The 20980-nt window shown below is 34.0% G+C and overlaps 1 protein-coding gene and 1 pseudogene across 2 annotated transcripts in view; both read left to right on the top strand.

Annotated features, from left to right (window-relative positions):
- Nucleotides 1-20980, top strand: part of KHDRBS2 (KH RNA binding domain containing, signal transduction associated 2) — a 610850-nt gene that overhangs the window by 547333 nt on the left and 42537 nt on the right. For both annotated transcript variants that reach the window (XM_066252986.1, XM_066252985.1), the window contains one exon: nucleotides 3970-4052. In XM_066252986.1, coding sequence (XP_066109083.1) covers nucleotides 3970-4052 — 83 coding nt within the window. The remainder of the gene's footprint in view (nucleotides 1-3969; nucleotides 4053-20980) is intronic.
- Nucleotides 14698-14849, top strand: LOC136321471 (U2 spliceosomal RNA; annotated as a pseudogene).

Genomic DNA, 20980 nt, shown 5'->3' with positions numbered 1-20980 from the left:
AAAACACATAAAATCAACAAAAAACAAGAAAAAAAAATAAAGGCACCGGTGATTCAATTGTTGGAGTTATTATCCAAGGCTTTTATAGTGACTACGATTAACAAATTCAAGAAAGTAGAGGTAAAAAAAATGAGGCCTACGCTCAAAATGCTTGAAATTTCTTTTAAAGAGTCAAATGGGATTTATGAAATGGAGATCTGTATATTCCCACTCCACTGCTTGAAATTGTCCCATGGCTTCTTGTCTACAGGCTACATATAAACTCCTACTATGTTAGAGAGAAGCACTCCAGAACTCTCCTACTTATTTCTTTAGCCCAAATGCCTTATTTCTTAGGAATTCCGTGCTTTGAGCTATAGATCCAACTACTAGCAGTCCATCAGACACAGGGCTTTCTTTCATGTTGTAATGCATTTACACTTGATGCTCTTGGAAACTGGAATGCTCTCACACAACCACTTGTCCACCTAGAAAATAAATATTTATGTACAAATAACCATCTCAAGGCCTTCCCTGAGAAATTGTCCTTAAAATTCTCAGAAAGATTTAGGCATTTCTTCCAATGTTACCATAGCAGTGGGTGCTTCTCTATTGAAACATGTTCCATTGGTATTTTAATTTTTATGTCTCTGTCCATCTCCTCTAGTGGGCCAAGAGCAGTAATGTGCTACAACTGACTTGTGCTAGCTCATAAAATCTCATGTAGCCTGACCTGTGGTGGCGCAGTGGATAAAGCATCGACCTGAAATGCTGAGGTCGCTGGTTCAAAACCCTGCACTTGTCTAGTCAAAGCACATATGGGAGTTGATGCTTCCTGCTCCTCCCCCTTCTCTCTCTCTCTCTCTCTCTCTCTCTCTCTCTCTCTCTCTCCCCTCTCTAAAATAAATAAATAAATAAAAAATAATAAAATCTCATGTAATATTATTTTCAAAAATTCTGTGAATTGATTGTTAGATGCAGCCGTTATTAAAAATTAAATTACAGGACCTGGCCGGTTGGTTCAGTGTCATAGTGTCGGCCCAGCGTGTGGATGTTCTGGGTTTGATTTCTGTCAGGTCACACAGGAGAAGCGCCCATCTGCTTCTCCACCTTCTTCTCTCTCTGGCTCTCTCTCTTTCTCTCTCTCTCTCTCTTCCCCTCCTACAGCTATGGCTCCATTGAAGCAAATTGGCCCTGGGTGCTGAGGATGGCTCTAGGAAGCCTCTGCCTCAGGTGCTAAGAATATCTTGGTTGCAAGCATGGCCTCGGTGGCCAGAGCATTGGCCCCAGACAGGGGTTACCGGGTGGATCCCAGTTGGGACGCATGCAGGAGTCTGTCTATCTCCCCTCCTTTCACTTCAAAAAGAAGAAAAAGAAGTTAAATTACATAAACGCAAATTTAAATTAATTATATTAAAGACAAAGAGAGCTAACATTTGAAAACTCATTATTATCTAATTGTTACAATCTTTGCTCTATCTAACCAAAATGATATATAATGGTGTTCTACTATTTATCTCTTTCCAAATGTTTCTAAGTACATCGTGTTGATAGCTTGAAATTTGCCATGGTAAAAGTATTTACACCACAGGTACTGAAAATTCTACATTTAAAAAAATATATATTTTTTACTTTAGTGACAGGAGGTGAGGCCAAGAAACAGACTCTCATATACACCCCAACCCGTATCCACCGGGCAAACACACTAGGGGATGATGCTGTGATCATCTGGGGCTGTTGCTCCGTTGCTGAGCAACCAAGCCATTTTTTTAGCACCTAAGGTAGAGGCCATGGAGCCATTTCAATGCCCAAGACCAACTCGCTGGAACCAATCCAGCCATGGCTGTGAAAAGGGTAGAGGGTAAGGGTGGAGAAGCAGATGGTCACTTCTCCTGTGTGCCCTGACTGGAAATAGAATCTAGGATATCCATATACCAGGCCCATGCTCTACCACTAAGCCATCCAGTCAGGGCCAGATACTGAAAATATTAAAAGCTGGGACGTAATCGTCTGTTACACTGATTATACAGAGTCAAGAAAACTATGGGGAAATCTTAATAATGCCACTTTAACTTAAAAGAATGTTATGTGTATACCCTTTATACTGTAACTGGAACACAAAATTGAGAAATATTTTTCTAGTATGTGAAAAACATTGTCCAATTCAGAACAAAGTTGTTCACATAACTGACAAATGAATAAAGTTCTGACATACCTATTTAATGTTTCTCTTTCATTTTACTTGTCAACATAAATGAAAATTTCAAGAATTCCTATCTAGTCTGTGTATTTTCTTGTAAGACTTAAAAATAAATAAAAGTGTAAGTGAATGAGAAAACTATAAGTCTTCCACAGACCAAATGGTAAAGCTATCCTTTATAAATACAGGCTCTGCTACTATATAATCATCATATGAAATGTTTCTCTTTTAGTGATGATCGATTTGAGACAATCCGTATCTACACTGAATGAGAATAGTTTCTTTGTGATAATTTAAAAATTCAATACAAATTTATTGAGCAAATACTCTCTGGAATACACTATGCTAAGCACTACAAGTATATAGTTCTCGCTTTTCAGGAGCTTAAATTCTACAAAGAGAAAAAATTGTAGAAATAATACAGTATATGTTTAGACAATCTAAGTACCTATGAGAAAAACAAAACACAGGCTATTAGAATTCGGAGGGCAGAGAGTTGCCATATACTTGGAAAGAGCAGGAAAAACTCCCTGAAGATTATCTGATATGAAATGACCTTTAATTCAGTAGCACTTCAACAGATGGAAATTATCCCAACTGCAGAGTAAAAATATGATGAGATGGAAATCATGAATGAAAAAACTGAAGAACTCAAAGTCTGACTCAGAAAACCTCATATATAAATAATAGCATTATATATAAGGATAAAGCAGATGGAGAAGTAATAAAGAAATAATATTTTTAAAAGTTTCTTAATTTTATGAAAAATATTAATCTTTAGATTAAATAAGCTCGAAGGTCTTAGCCAAGATTAATGTGGAAACTTTTAGATCTAAATATTTTTTATTAAGTTCCCAAATAAAATAAAGAAAGAGATTTATAGGCCTCTAGACTTGAATGAAGTTATGGATTGGTGGAGTGTATAGAAGTCCATTCCCAGGAAAGAAACACATCAGCAAAGGTCCAGAGGCAGACAAACTAAAGGTTTTTCAAAAATAGAGAGTAATCGAGATGAATGGCTAGGGTTTAGAGTCAAGCCAATGACCACAAAGGGAAATAAAACTGAATCACTCACAGAGTGATTGATAACTAGAGTGGATAATTGCTAGCTTGCTTGCACATTCTGCAATGAAAAACCCACATTAGCTTTGTTAGCATTAATTTAGTCAGGTAATCAAACTCACCACACAACATTATTTTATTTGTGGGATTTAAACACCATAGAATGCACAACAAAATAAAGTCTTCTTTCTCTTCCTTCCTTTCTCTCTCTCTCTCTCTCTCTCTCTCTCTCTTTTAGCAATAATAACTACATCAGTTTTACGAAAGTTAACTACAGTTTAAGGGATCAAAATTTTATAGTTTTTAATTCTAATTATGATTTCTTATAAAGGGAAGAAGAAATCGCCCAGTGAGGTTGTAACAAAAAGGTTAGCACTACCATTAGGTTATCACAATTGTTTTTACCCATAATATTTTCAAAGAAAAAATTTATTTTGATTTTCTTAAATTATCTTCATTAGTATGGATCAAAATTTTGAGTATATCCTATAGTAGGTTTTGCTACATCAATGATATACTGAGTTTAACTTAAACAATAATATCCAATCCATAAAATATTATTCAAAGTTACGTGGAAATTGTTAATCTAGTAAAACCTGATAAAGTATAAATATAAATAATCAAAGATAAAATCTAAATCAAGGTCACATTATATAAAATCTCATAAAGGAAAAACATCACAATTAATCAAATTGATTAATAGATATTTCTACCATTTTCTGCCTCAGGGGTATGATGATGGCTACGGGGGTGAATATGATGACCAGACCTATGAGACATATGATAACAGCTATGCCACTCAAACGCAAAGGTAAGGCATTTGCTGTCTAAAGCATCCTTCCCAAGATTATTTCTTTTTTTATTATTATTAAGTAAGAGGCGGGGAGGCAGAGAGGCAGACTCCCGCATGCGCCGGGATGGGAATACACCTGGCCAAGGCCCCTACAGGGTGATTCTCTGCCCATCTGGGACTGCTGCTCTGTTGCTCGGCAACCAACTTATTTCAGCATGTGAGGCCAAGCCATGGAGCCATCCTCAGCACCCAGAGCCAACTTTATCCAACTATTCAAGCTATGGCTGCAGGAGGGGAAGGGGTGGAGAAGCAAATGGTCACTTAGCCTGTGTGCCCTGACCAGGAATCAAACCCAGGACTTCCACACACCGGGCTGATGCTGAGCCAACCAGCCAGGGCCAGAGGATTATTTCTAATGTTGCTTTTTGTTTCTTGTATCTGAATTTCAGTTATGTTATATGAGAGTTTCTAGTAGTGGTTTTTTCTTCATTGTCTGTTTGAGTTAAAATGTTGCTTACTAGACTGTGAGAGGTAAAAGATAATAATTTGCAATTGTTAATAATGAAACAGTAGTGTAGTTATTTTAAGACCAGATGATATGATTAACAAAACCAGTCAACTCATTAACAAGCCTGTATTTAATGAAAGTGTTAAAGATTATTTTGGTGAATTTATGATTAAGACAACAATGAAAACAAGTTTCTTGTTCAATGTAGTTATTTTTTTTTCCTAAAATGTAATTTTTATTTGGAATACAAAATATAAATGCTCTGATAAGTGAAAAATTCATAAAACACCTTAATGAATCAAGAATTATTTTCCTTTCTATGGGTCTCTAAATGATTGTTGCATATACCTTGTTAGATTGAGTTAAAATTAGTGATATAAATTAATTTTTACTTTTTTAAAATAAGATTTATTTAGGTATATTTACATACAGTAAATTTTGCCCATTGAGGGTATAGTCCTATGATTTTGGCAAATGCAAACCACCAAAATTAAGATATAGGGCATTTTAATCAGTTCAGGATGTTTTCTTATAGCTTGTTATAGACAACTGTTTAACCCAGGCCATGGAAACCATGACATACCTTTTGTCACTACCATTTTGTCTTTTCCAGAATGTCATATAAGTAATATAAAGCATTACAATATATGGCCTTTTGAGTCTGGTTTCTTTATCTAGCATAATGTAGGTGATATTTATTTATATTGTGTGTTTCAGTGTTGTGTTTCTTTTTATTATTGTGTAGTGCTTTGTTGCCAGTTTTTTTATTCACCAGTTGAAGGATATTTGGGTTGTTTTTATTTTTTGCAGTGATGAATAAACTTAAAATAAAATATATGTATTTTTAGAAAAATCAATCAAAAATATTTTTCTGAAAAATAATTTTACTTAGTTTCAGATTTCATGGAAGAGCAGGAGTCCTTAGACCAGGGATCCCCAAACTTTTTACACAGGGGGCCAGTTCACTGTCCTTCAGAACGTTGGAGGGCCGGAGTATAAAAAAAACTATGAACAAATCCCTATGCACACTGCACATATCTTATTTTAAAGTAAAAAAACAAAACAGGAACAAATACAATATTTAAAATAAAGAACAAGTAAATTTAAATCAACAAACTGACCAGTATTTCAATGGGAACTATGCTCCTCTCACTGACCACCAATGAAAGAGGTGCCCCTTCCGGAAGTACGGCGGGGGGGCGGATAAATGGCCTCAGGGGGCCGCATGCGGCCCGCAGGCCGTAGTTTGGGGACCCTTGCCTTAGACCATTAGGCAATTCTCCCTATTTGTGATTGATAGAAATCAGTATAACTCATTGTCACAAAATCATTATAGAATTGATCATTTATCAATCAGTTTTATAGGCACCCAAAGACATTTGTATGATTTTTCAAGCAATATTTGGAGGAGAGAAACTGGCAAAGAGACAAACAACTGTGAGGTGATAATTGAGTTAAAGAAATACACTCTTTTTGCAGAGGTATGCTTTTGCCACAGCCTGAAGGACAGCAAAGTAAAAGGGATGAACAGCAATTCTTTTCAAAGAGAATACTGTAGGCAGTTAAGAGAATGAAGAGTTTGGACTGATACCTTTAAAGCTAAGCATACCATATCATTATGGAAATGACTATCTTCAACTTTGAGCAGTTGGTGAATTTATAGTTGGTTAAAAGAAAAGACATCATGAACTGCGAGCTTTTACTATGGGTAATATCTTAATTGTCCTAAGAACATATTGGAACACAGAACAGCTGTTGAGGAACATTTTTCATCACATCAAAGACACTGAAAAGAACAGTATATGCAATTTGACTTCATATTTAAAACAACTGCTAAGCCTGACCTGTGGCGAAGCAGTGGATAAAGCATGAACCTGGTATGCTGAGGTTGACTGGTTTGAAACCCTGAGCTTGCCAGGTCAAGGAACATGTGAGAAACAACCACTGATGAGTTGATACTTCCTGCTCCTCCCGTGCCTTTCTCTCTTTCCTATATCTAAAATCAATAAATAAAATCTTTAAAAAAAATAAAACTACTAATATTTTCAATTAAATTTCTAATTCATCACTGTTATTTAATACATAAAGAATAATGATAAAATGATTTAACTTGTTTCAGTAACTATTTGGTAGAAAAAAAATTTAAAAACACAACTAAAATATAGTAAAATAATTTCTTAAGCTAGCTTTGTAGCATTACATTCAACTTATAGAGATTTTTAGAATAATTTTTGAAAGTGAGAAACTTTTCTACACCTTTCTTCCTATTAATTTAAATGGGCTTAACAGACTGTAAGAGAAAAAGAAGAAGAAAAAACTGGGAATTAAGATCACTTATTTCTGAATATTCAAAAAGTGAATACTAGAATAATTGATAATAATTACATTTAAAAAGTAATAGCAATATAGAATAATTTTGGAAAAAAATTGTCTTGTTTTTATAAAGTATGATTTATATGTGAAAGAACATTTTTTTATGTCTCTGCTACCTTCTTTTCTCCCTTTATGAACCTTTCAGTTTTCTATTTAATTTCAGTTAAATTCTTCCCACCTTCTAGGTCTAACTCAAAATCTACCTCATTTTTTTTTAAAAAAAAGATCATTTCTTAATTCTTTATTTAAGAATAACCCTCTTTTTCTCCTGAATTCCAATAGCACCCTATCTTTATTTCTCCATGGCACTTCCTCTCTCATCTTATATTGGGATCATCTCTGTACATACATATCCCTTATCACCCTTTCTACTTTCCCAGAATCCTTGTCTGCTCTACCTCAGGTCATTCTCAGTATTTAACATGGAGCATTTCATAGGCTATTGTGAATAGATGATTGCTGAATACATGAATATCAGACTTAATATGTACCTACACTAGGGAGATTCAAAACAAGGTCCTCTTCTCTCAAAGAGAAGACAATATTCAGAATTATACTTTTTATATTTACTGACAAAAATATTTGTGTTTTGATATTATGTTAGTGCTAATTAAGACAGATTAATGAAAGCAGGTCATGAAATTTGTTGTAGTAACACTCATATTCTGTATTACAATAATTATGGAAATTATATTTCAGTAATTATAAAATATCTATTTTGGTTAAAACATTTTTAATACTAGTACAGTGTCTGACACACTACAGGGCCTCATAAAGATCTGCTAAATAAATGAAATAAAAATAAATGAATGCACTAATGAATGAATGTAATTAATGCTGTTATTTTAGAAAATTCTCTGTGGGAAAATTCTTTATTTATTTATTTATTTATTTTTTACAGAGAATGAGAGTGAGTCAGAGAGAGGGATAGACAGGGACAGACAGACAGGAACAGATAGAGATGAGAAGCATCAATCATTAGTTTTTCATTGCACATTGCAACATCTTAGCTGTTCATTGATTGCTTTCTCATATGTGCCTTGACCGCGGGCCTTCAGCAGACCGAGTAATCCCTTGCTGGAGCCAGAGACCTTGGGTTCAAGCTGGTGGGCTTTTGCTCAAACCAGATGAGCTCATGCTCAAGCTGGTGACCTTGGGGTCTCGAACCTGGGTCCTCTGCATCCCAGTCCAATGCTCTATCCACTGCACCACCGCCTGGTCAAAAATTTTTAACTATAATACCAATTTATAATTTAAATGGAAAAACACTGAGAAATTTCATTACATAATTTATTAAATCTCTACTTTTAGATTATGATCCAAGTGTGCCAGCAGAAGGTAAGATTAACAGTGCAGCAAAATAAGCATTTATTATATTAATATAATTATATGTGTCAGAAAGTACACTCACCATTCAGTATACATCTTTTTAAATTTTTAAATACATTTTCATATTTACTCCTAATAATTTATTTGAGAGAATTATTTTCAAGCTGTATATATATATATATTTAAATAACTATAAATGAAACAATTACTAAGGGATAGTCAAGTATTAAGAATCAGAAGTGAGACAAAGTTTATTTTTCTATAAGAATTAGTCTATAATTGTTTCTTTTACAAATAGTATCTCTTTAATTGGAATTTAAAAAGTATAATTTGGATTTATGGAGGCAAATATAGAAAGCTGCTAAAAATGGAATAAAGAAAATAAGATGAAAGAAAATAAGATGAACATAAAATTTCTCTATCATTTACAAGTGATATGACTATTTATTTTACCATTATCATGGACCAAATCAGAAGAAATGTGATTTAGAATCTTGAATGTAAGACAATAGAGTATGTATGACTTAGCAGAACTGAATGAAAGATAAAAATCCTAAGAGAAAATTGTTTTTAATTGACTAGTCAGCATAGGTGAATACAGAATTTGTGGAAATTATAAAGTAGAATCTGGCAGGTGCCTAAATGGGATAATTATATCATCTTCAATAGAGAGTCTAAGGAAGTTCACAAGGTAACAACCCTATAAAGGTTCACCTGGAGTTCAGAAGCTATCATAATTTTAATTAATCGCCACTTCCCTTGTAGGGTATCTTTAGTTCTGAAAAATTTCAAATGAAACAGAAAAGGAACTTCACAAAATATTCCTTAAGAGGCAGCTCAACTAAATGACATCAAAAACTGGTCACCAACCATTATTTTCTCTTGCCCTGTGTCTATGAGGGGAAAAAAGTAAAGAAACAGATTGATGAATTTATTATACAAGCTTCAAATAGCAAGACTAAAATTGCAGTTTCTAAGGGAACTCAATTACTTGACATCTTTGCCTCAAGACAAGTTATGTTCCATGATTTACACCTTTAATTGGACCAAATATTAAATTCTATTCATGTTCCGATACCTCATGTTTAATATACTCTTCAAAGTCATTAACATTTTTGAGAGATCAATCTTCTGAAATTATAAAAATTCACAAGGTTTTACCAACCACTTGGTTTTACTCAATGCCCAAATTTTAAGCAAGAATTTATACCAAACCACATTATAGATGTAGAAGGAATAACTCCCATGTACAGTATTTGGAAACCAATAAAATATTGCAAATGAAAGTCAAAAGACCAATTCTGACCTTTGATTCTAATAGCAAATTAATCTGGATGCAAAAAGTTGAGTATTTATAATTTTCCCGTATATTTTTTTTTAAATTACAGGTTGATATAATAAGCAAAATATCAAAATGAAAGCCTTTACTTCCCTTGAAGCATAAATCAGGTGAGACACTCACATACCTATGAAGAGTATCCTCTATTTTTTTTTTTTTGTGTAGATTAATGAAGGAATATGCCAAGGGAACAAGATACATCTCCCTTTGATATATAAGGCAATAGTTTCCAAAGTTTTCTAGGATGAAGACCCTTTTAAGTATCTGTCTATACACTAGGGTCTACACAGCAAGGGGGAAAATGAGACTCTTCAATTTGAATAATTTGGGGAGAGTTTAATAAAGAAACTATTTTCAATGGTAGAGGATAGTGAAACCACAGGGACAATGTAGTCCCCTGAGGCTAGTTTTCTTGGGGTCAGGTGTTTGCCACCAAAAGTGGGAATGAAAGGGAGACACAGAAAGCCATCAGAGAGGTCTCCTGTCAGGAGCTGATTCAGAATGGTAGCCATGGCCAACCCACAAGAAGAAACCTCCAGGAAGTTAATACTCTAACCTCACTTACCTCTCTCCTTCCAGTCTCCTACCATTGATGCCATTGACTGAACTCATTCAGAGGCAGAAGACAATATACCCAGTAGATCAGGGGTAGTCAACCTTTTTATACCTACTGCCCACTTTTGTATCTCTGTTAGTAGTAAAATTCTCTAACCGCCCACTGGTTCCACAGTAACGGTGATTTATAAAGTAGGGAAGTAACTTTACTTTATAAAATTTATAAAGCAGAGTTACAGCAAGTTAAAGCATATAGTAATAATTACTTACCAAGTACTTTATGTTGGATTTTTGCTAATTTTGGCAGAATAAATCTTTATAAAACAACTTACTATAGTTAAATCTATCTTTTTATTTATACTTTGGTTGCTCCGCTACCGCCCACCATGAAAGCTGGAACGCCCACTAGTGGGCGGTAGGGACCAGGTTGACTACCACTGCAGTAGATGGAGTTGCCATTAGTCATCGCAGGGTTTAGGGCAGACTGGAAAGAGGAGCAAAAGTGAGGAGGCAAATGGAATACATCCAGCACAACATCCAAAATCTTTACCACTCACCTAGCAACAAGTAATTCTACATATTAGTTTCAGTTAATTTAACATATAAATTATAACATGAAATGGGTATGGAAACAGTAATGTTCTTAAATGAATTTTTGTTTTATTAATGCAAAAGTATCTATGTACTAAAAAAGGGGTGAGGGATGGGCAGAATATACAGCAAATAAATGGCTTCCTGAATTTCTTTGTATGACAGCTCTTCAGGGTTCAGAGCCCACACAATAGGAACCACAGCTCTGTCGTTCAGAGGCTAGTCTGAACTAATGACTCACAATAATGATATTAGCTTTGTTCTAGCTGCTATGCTAATTATTAGGCTTATTTAGGCTACTTCATCTCATTTGATCCTTACAGCAGCTGAGACAGAGAAAAAAAATAAAGCTGAAAAATATTAAATAACTTTCCAAAGTTCATTCAAGTTGTAAATGTTGGATTCAAAATCGTATTTGCTGACTCCAGAGCCCTCAGACACAAAGCCTAATAAAAACTGTCTGAAATCTAAATCAAGCCATTGATTCAACAGGTTTCTGTTATGTACCTGACATGCCAGAGATCATATGCATTTAATATACTATTTAATATAATAATATACTAAGACTATAACAAGTTATTTATATGCTTTCCAAAAGGCTCTGATAAGTTTATTCAAGAAAAAAATAAAATTATTTTATATTAATTTTAGGCTATAAATTTAATGTGATACTAAGAATCTATAGAAACCCATCTGATGAAAACTTGTGTTAGGCACTACAGTTACCCAGTAATTTAATAAAAGTGATAATACTGAGTATATAACAGCTTATCCTATTCATTTAAGTGGCACTATTTGCTATCAAGTAACTCACCCTCATTTTGTAATTCAATTCTCTTATGTCTCAAACTATAGTCAATGATGAGATTGAATTTAAAGACAGTTATTGAATTTGAGATATCACCCACAGTTGCTCTACAAGTTATCTGTATTTTTATGCATTCTACAGACCTCTGCATGCATCAAACAGTGGATTCGGCATTATTTAAATTTATCTCAACAGAATGAAACTCCAGCTCTTTCTACACATTATTTTTGTTGTTTTTCTCATCTGACATGTGATACATAGATATTATCTAGATAACCATTGTTAGTTTTAGGAAAGAAACTATGTTTCCTCAAATTATTCATTATGTATCATTGTATTTAATTTTTTTATTATTTTAAGGTTAATTTTGATGATTACTAAACTATATACCTAAATAGTTCATTTTTATTTAAAAATTTACCATTAGAGTATTTAATATAAGACTCTAAAGAGGGAGTTGGAAAAACCATTTATCCTAGTCATTTGAATGACAAATCTCCCAAGACAACTTAAGGAAGTATCCCAGTTAGTAACTGAAACCTCAAAAGTAAAGCTCAAATTTTTTTTCATTTTTTTAATTATTTTTTTTTAATTTATTTATGATTTTAATTTGTGTTTACATAGATTCAAGTGTCCCACCGAATGTATCTCCCCACACCTCGTTTTCCCCTTCGCCTCTCTCCTCATACCCCCTCCCCGCCAGAGGGAAAGAGCGTAATGAAATTATATATACATAACACAGCATTATAGAGAACAGAACAGCAAATCCTGGAGGGAAGGGAGGAAGGCATTGGGGGGAGGGGTAAAGCTCAATTATTAGTTAAGATCAAGACATGTCAGCATGTCAGTCATTTTTCCTAATTACATAGTTTAGTTTAGAACTGGATTATGCCTCAACAAGAAACAGGAAGGTATATAGCAAAACATCAACCAGATGTTTCATATTCAGAATTGTTTGTATTTTAGAAAGCCAATGCTATGCATTGACTATATATTATCTTAAGTGACATCTGGACCAAAAATATACCCAATGAAAGAAAACAATTTTGGCTTTGAGCTTTTGGACTTGGCATCCAAATACAGGCAGTCCCTGGGTTATGAACAAGATAGTTTCTGTAGGTCTGTTGAATTTAAATGTAATTTGGAATTTATATGTAAGTTGGAATAGGTACATTTACTTATTAAATGAAACTTAGATAGATGTTTGTCTTAACATAGTATTTATTTTTACCTTCCTGTGCATATAAATACTTAAACATTTTCAAATACAACCTTAAATTATATTGGATGATGCAGAGGATGATGGACTTTTTAGAGAGAATGGGACTGGTGTTAGAGTCAGGATTTGATTCTGCTGCTGGAGTCAATTCCTTAAAGCAAGCATCAAGGGAGGTTTGTATAGCCCTTTTCTTTTTGTCATCCTAAATGGCCTTGTAGCATCTCAGGCCTTCAGTAATTGTACCATAAACTTTGGTGAACCTCTCTGTACCATTATTTTGCTCCTCTAACTTTGCCATTCCTACTTCAATGATATGAAAAGCATCAGCTCTCTTGTAGAACACAGTTTTAGTTCTCAGGTGCCTTTTCTTTTCTTTTTTTTTTTTTTTGTGTGTGTGTGTGACAGAGACAGAGATAGAGACAGAGACAGAGCAAGGGACAGATAAGGGCAGACAAGAAGGGAGAGAGATGAGAAGCATCAATTCTTCATTGCAATGAACCTTAGTGGTTCATTGACTGCTTTCTCCTATGTGCCTTGACTGGGAGGCTACAACAGAGCGAGTGACCCCTTGTTCAAGCCAGTGACCTTGACCTTAAGCCAGTGACCTTGGGTTTCAAGCCAGTGACCTTTGGCTTAAGCCAGTGACCATGGGGTCATGTCTATGATTCCATGCTCAAGCCAGGCCAGCAACCCCACGCTCAAGCTGGTGAGCCTGCACTCAAGCCAGTGACCTCGGGGTTTCAAATCTGGGTCCTTGGTGTCCCAGTCTGACACTCTATCCACTGCGCCACTGCCTGATCAGGCTCAGTTCTGGAGTTTCCAGGCCCCTCTTTTCTTTCCTAAATGCTGTCATCTGCTGCTCTAGTTCTGTAAGGTCTTTGTTGGTTAGTTCTATGCCATGGGAGTCAAATAATTCTAAGGTATCATTTTCACTGACGTCCATCTGCAGTTGCTTACCAATAGCCCTTATGGTGCTCCATTGTTATAAATTGTACATAAGTCAGATGTTTGTAACTTGGGAAGTTATTGTATAAGTAACAGTAGCCTTGTATTATATATTATATAATTTTCAGTTATCTTGGGTTATAGAAAATGTGTAGAAAAAGCAAGAGAGATGTTTGAAGAGCTAAGTAAGAAACACTTGACCAATACAATAGGTACCAAGTTTCTTATAGTAATAGCTACCACACAGAGTAATTGTGATATGCAGGTGCTTACATTATCAAATGAGGTGGGTAGTTTTATCCTCATGTTACAAATGGAGAAACTAGGACTCAGGATGCTTATCTTGCCCAGGACTTTATAGCTTACTTAGTAAAAGGTCCAAGCTTTGAACAGATTCCTGTCCAGTGCCAGAAACTGAGTTCTTCTTACTAATACCATATTTGTTCTCAAACACTTTATTTCTTAATACTGCAGCTTATTAAGAAACTCTTAACTGAAGTAGCACCTCCTTTCCTGTAATCTTCATTTATATACTTTGATCACTAATCAGCTTTGTGAAGCTACATATTATATAATACACTTAGCTTTTTTCCACATACCAGCCTTTCTTCATGAAGATAATATCCTTCAATCAATATCAATTCAGAGTTTGAGAGTGCATTCTTGGCTATGAGAGGCAAAGTATGTTTTCCTGACTCCTCACTATCACGTAGCTTGCCTTAGCTAACAGAATAATACCACATCTAAGCCTACACACAAAGAAGGCTGTATGTTTCCCACTTGCCCTCTTGTTGTAGCCATGAGAAGAGCTTCACCAGGTAGGTGCTGAGGAACCCCTCATCTGGGCTTTAGTAGAAACACCTGTGGAGCCCAAACTATACAGGGACCAAATATAGCTCCATCCAAAAATTGAAACAGAAATCTCGGTAAGCCCAGTGTAGATGAGCAAACCGCCAGCCAAACCATAAGACATGACCTAAATAATTACTTATTATGATTGCTTCTCAGCCTTTTGGCTAAGATCAAGTGTAACAATTACTTATTGTTATATTACACTAATATTTTGTGTTTGTTGAGCAACATTTTGTACCAGTACAAGCAAGTACCCCAGGTGAATGCATAGATGGACATGGTTTTTCTTAACTTTTGTTATATTGTGACTCCTATTTCACTAAATGCCCTAACTGCTCTCTTCTAATACCATTCTAGTGGTCCAAGTGTCAATCTTAAATTGTGGCACAGTGATCTTGAGAAATGTTATATCAGACCAGAGTTGACTAGAGCAGAGAAATGGCATTGTTTCATTTTGTGCTTCTTGCTTTAAAGCCCTTCAACATCATCTGACCTTGTGGTTTTCCTAAGTGGCTATATAATATCACTAGGTTTTATTGGATTTGTTTTCAACTGCAAACCTAAGTTATTTCTAAATAAACTGCTGTCAAGCCACTTCTAACACCATCTTGCATCTTTGCAATTGATTTTTTTAACATAAATGCAGAAATGTACATTTATCTCTATGACAGTTAACCTTTTTGTTTAAAGACTTCTATTGTTAATTTGGAGCTATGATTTGGAATACTAATTCTCAAAACCAGCATATTATTTATACTTCCTATCATGTCTTCTATTTCTTTACCAAGTTCTTTTCAATTTTTTTTTTTTTTGAAAAACAGAGAGTACCAAGGACAAAGTTCAGTAGCAACATTTAAATTGACATTAAACATTACTTAAAATTCCATAAACACAGTCACAAATAAGCATGCTATACTATCAGGCAGTTTTCAAATTATTCACAAAGAAATTATGTGGGATTTTAAAACTACTCATTTACTCAGTAAACATTCATTGAATGTCACTGTTCTGAACCTATATATTCAAAACAAGTAAGATATAGCCCATACATTGGTTTATTCACAGTAGTGTAGTTTTTTACAGAGTATGGTCCTGGATTTCTGAATCAGAAACATGACGAATAAAATTACAGATGTCTGGGCCCCTACAGGCGACAGCTGATTCTAAATCTGAAGGCTATGGCTCAGGAATCCGCATTTTTAGCACAGTGTCCTTGTGATGCTTATGTCCACTAGATATTGAGAACCACTGTGCCAAAGGAAAAGATAGTTTATTTGTTTTTTAAATAATTCTGGTAGAATGAGAGCTGTTCATGAAAATGTGAGAAAGCCATTACAGGAGGCAAGTGGGAAGGGTTGATGTTGGCCTGGGTTGGGTAAAGCATTAATAAGAAACCGACAATTGAGCAGAATCCCAGGAAAATGATGACTACCTTTTGGGGTGAAGAAGTGGAGGAAGTTCCATCCAGATAGAAGAATAACCGTAGTTAGGGACATGTGGTCATGAACACATTTGTGACTCCAGGAGACACTTCACTGTGTCAGAGTGTAGGTTATGGTAATAGGGAGTGATAGAGAAGAGACAGCATAGGTTATTAGAACATAGAAAAGGGACTTGCAGGCTATATGAAGGAATTACCACCCACAATGTAAGGATTGGAGATGAGGAAGACATTAAAATACATAAATGCAATTCAGTTCAAAAGATACCACCACGGCAGTGCACGACAGAGCCTCAGCTGACTTAAGTTATATACTGAGAGTTTCTGGATGAATGAGGCCTTGTTTCTTCAAATAAAAAAAGATTTGTCAGAATGAAATTATTGTTATTAATTCATATTCTTTCCCCAAACTCTAGTTGATTTCCTTAAATTTCCAAACTCTAGTGCATAAGAAATGATTCTTTAATAAATAAGAAGTTATTCTGGAACCTGATGCAGCACAGGTGAGATTCCATTTGTGATTTGAATGGAGAACATAAATCACCATGAACACATAGCCAGAGTGCCATTTGTACCAACGAATTCAGTCTCAAAGTCAACTAGATTAAATTATTAAAATAATTAGAAATTATGTTTACAATACTGCAATTTTAGTGATTCTCATGAATTATGATTCAGCCAAAGAAATATGTGTATACAATTAAAATTATGTCCATTTCAAACTCAGGTTCAATAGCTTCTATGTATTTGTACCAAAGGCAGGTAACAGTTCATTTAATAATATCCTGTGCCAGTGAGCCTAATTAATCAGTCAGTTGAAGGTCTTATTTATAGAAAAAAGAACTGCTATGTTCGAATGATAATTCCACATGATGGAACAGAAGATTAATGTTTTTATTATAAGATTGCTCACTCTTCATCTGTACAATAAAGGGTCAAAGTAAACAACAAATACAAGCTGAATTAGAAAAAATGATTAGAGTGTCTATAAAAAGAGACCGTTTTTTGAAATGTATGCACAGCATTGAAGCCAAAAAGCAAAGCATGTCTAAACGTATTTTGCTCTCATTTGGGGCATTAGACTGCATTCTCAAAACATCCATTTTCTATAAAGGACACCATTGCAAAGCTGATCATAATTCTATCCTAGATACCTTATATAGATCATCCATCTTGATCTTTAATCTATGAGCAGAACAAATATGTCACTTCCCTCATGAATAATCAGCCTATATTTCATCCTGAGAACATAAATCCCATCAGCTGAAACTTAAGAGGGCATGTGTGGTTGTGTCATGTTTCAGAATATTTCAAGAAGATGAAATCTCTATCAGCACTGCACCTTTATGAATATGAAAAAGAGGAGTTTTATGTCTATGCCTTCATTGATTGGACAATCACCCATTATTAATATTTATTGAGTGCCTGCTATGTACAAGCAGTTACCATGGAGCTATCACAGGTTACCTCATTAATACTTAAGGTAGATATTATTATTCCTATATTAAAGGTGATGAAACTCAAGTTCACAGAGATTAAATGATTTGTCCAAAATGACACATGCAATAAAAATAGGAGAACTGAATTGAAATTCAAATGCTTCTTTTCTTCTGTATTTTGTGTACCATTTTTAGAAGAAATACTCATTTACCACCAAATGAATCAGAGAATGGAGACCTCACTGTTCTCCCTTTGAAACTGTGACTTTTTCTTTCTCACAATGAGTTCTGTCTCATAATGAATCTGAGTCAGAAAGATTTATATCTTTAACTTTCTCAAAACAAACTAGACAGAGAAATTATTGCAGTGGGTTATTATGTTATCTATTTACCCATCATTTGTTCAGCTGTCCGTCTACCTGACTGTCTATTCTTCTATCTACATGTAATTTGTATACTTTACCAGTTAATTTTGGAATACACAAATGTATTTTTTAAAAAACATGGCTGCTCTATATCTGTGTAACAGTTGATTGAATGCAATGAATAAATAATTCAACAGTTTCAAAATTATTTTAAAACTATTTATGCAATATATTTTAGTTGAATTTATTGGGTGATACTGGTTAACATAATTATACAAGTTTCAGGTGCCCAATTCTACAACTCATTTCCATACATTGTATATTATGTGTTGACCCCTCCTAAGTCAGATCTTCATCCATCATCATTTATCGCCCATATACGTTATTCTACTTCACCATCCCTGCCCCCTCCAAAATCACCACACTGTTGAGGTGTCTATGAGTTTTTCTCTCTTTTCTTGTCCTTTTATATATTTTTTTGCAATCTTGATGGAATTTTAAAGATACTTTAGAAATAGAGAATCTAAAGCACTATTTTCCTTTGTTAGAATTCTGTAAAAACCATTGATATTAGAGCATGAAAAGGGATATTTGCAATTTAGTTGAAATATACACACAAAAAATACATATTATTTAATACTGTTGAATATACACAAATTATCAAAACATTTTAATAGTTAAATAAAAGTATGTTGTTTGATTTCTTTCAAATCTATTTTAATTATTCTGTATGCTAAATGTAGAAAATAAAAGTTACATAGAATAATTTAAGGGTTTGATATGGTTTAATTTATATAGGTTTTTATTTACTGGTAATATAAATGCAGTGACAGTAAATTTTTAACAAAGCAAATGGTGATAGATATGAATGCTAATTTCTAGTATCAGAAAGGTTAACTTGTATGTTTTAATTCTCCAGTTGTTCACAGAATAAAGGCTAATCCCTAAATGTAAAAATTCTTGAATGGAAAATGAAATATATCATACATAACAGTGGCTAAGTAATTCAAACTGTACATTTTTTGTGTTTAAATTTCTTATTTATTCCAGTGATATTTGTACTTGTAATTTTAATTTAAAAATATGAGATTAAGAATTTTAAACTCTATATATGGACTCACTCATATTTAGGAGCCATATATATATATAGTTATAGCCATATATATATATATATAGTTTTTTCTTATGCTCTCCCCTTATAACTTGGTGTATCTCATTGTGTTTTATATCCATCTGCTTTAATAATTCTGAGTTATTCACTTCTAAAGTCTTGAAATCGGCAGCAGTACAATGAATGCCATGAGTCTCTGTTCTGTTTACTTATAATGCTAATCATGACAGTGGATTCAGAGATGACTGCTCATCTGCACAATTTAGTTATCAAAATTGAAACACATTAGGTTGCTTTCCAATACATTAATGCTCTCTCTAAATCACTCTGTTACTTTATATTTAATTCAAGTAATTAGCTTTTAATATTTGGATGAAAATGTACTCTTTTAACCTTTACAATATTATAAGTAGTACTTTGAGACACTGTGCTACTTGAAGTTAATGTGCAGATTGTTATTTTTATATTGAAAAAGTCTTTCTAGAAATTATATAGTTGTGATCAGTGAAGTCTTGGGAATAGATTTGACAGTAAACGTGTGGCATACAGAGAAAGAGGGTAATGGGCTCAGGATACAGCCTTGGGAAAGACTGCTTAGGGTTCGGCATGGAGAAGAACCTGTGCCCTCCTCTCCTGCACCTCATTTCCTGCCACTCACCTCACTGGAAGTCTTGCCATTGCTTGAAAACCCTGAGCACACTCCCACCTCTGAGTCTTTATGTTTCTCTTTTACCTAGATTGCTATTCCCCTAAATTTCAAGGCTTGCCCTTTTATCTCCTTCTGGTTTTTGTTCAATATCACCTTGTCAGTTAAGCATTCTTGACCACTTTCACTATAATTTACCCTATCCCAACACTGGCTGTTTCTTTCCAGCTTCAGTATTTCCTCTTTAGTACTTTAATATTTAACTTAGCTTTTAAATTATTTATTTATTTCTTTATTTATGAACTCCATGAGGGAAGACATCTTTTTCTATCTTGTTCACTGCTGTATTCCCTAGCATGCAGAATAGTGTCTGGTACATAAGATGGCCTAAACAAATTTTGTTGGATAAATGAAGAGTAAGTAGTTTGAAAATATTTGTAATATTAATCTATTCATACTTCTTTGCAGCACTGATATTTATTATTTTAATATATCTAAATAATAAATCACTAGTAAGGAGATTAAATCAATAATCAAAAGTCACCCAACAAACATCAGTTCAAGACCAGAGAGCTTCACTGATGAATTATACCAAAAATTCAAAGAAAAATTAATACCAATTTTTCTCAAACTATTTCAAAAAAAACAAAGAGGAAGGCCTTCATTTAAACTCATTTTATAAGGCCAGTATTATTCTGATACCAAAACTAGTGTCCCAGATGAGCACAGATACAAAAATCTTCAACAAAATACTAGCAAATTGATTTCAACACACATGAAAAGATTCAGACTATGGTAAATGGGATTTATTCCAGGGATACAAGGATGGTTCAACATTTGCAAATCAATCAATGCTATATATCACATTAACAAAATAAAAGATAAAAATCAGATGATTATCCCATTAGATGCATAGAAAGCATTTAACAAAATTCAACATCCTTTTATTATAAAAGTTCCTCTCAATAAAATGGTCATAGAGGGAATATACTTCGACATAATAAAGGCAATCAATGACAACACCCTAGCCAATGTTATATCCAATGGTAAAAAGCTGAAAGACTTTCCTCTAAGATCAGGAACAAGACAAGGATGCTCACTCTCACCACTTTTATTCTACATAGCATTGGAAGTCTAGCCAGAGCAGGTAGGCAAGAAAAACAAAGGACATCCAAATTCAACAGAAAGAAGTAAAACTGTCACTATTTTCAGATGACATGATATTATATATAAGAAAACCCTAAAGATTGCATCAAAAAAGCCATTAGAACTTGTAAGTAAAATCAGTAAAGTTCCAGATTACAAAATACATATGCAAAAATCTGTTTCATTTTTATACACTGATAAAAAAAATCAGAAAAAATAAAGAAAACAACCCCATTTACAAGTGCATCAAAAACAATAAAATACCTAGGAATAAATTTA

Source organism: Saccopteryx bilineata, chromosome 1 (genome assembly GCF_036850765.1).
Source record: "Saccopteryx bilineata isolate mSacBil1 chromosome 1, mSacBil1_pri_phased_curated, whole genome shotgun sequence".
Classification (NCBI taxonomy): Eukaryota; Metazoa; Chordata; class Mammalia; order Chiroptera; family Emballonuridae; genus Saccopteryx; species Saccopteryx bilineata.
The sequence above is the reverse complement of the archived record's forward strand: the minus strand, read 5'-3'. Positions and strand labels throughout refer to the sequence as shown.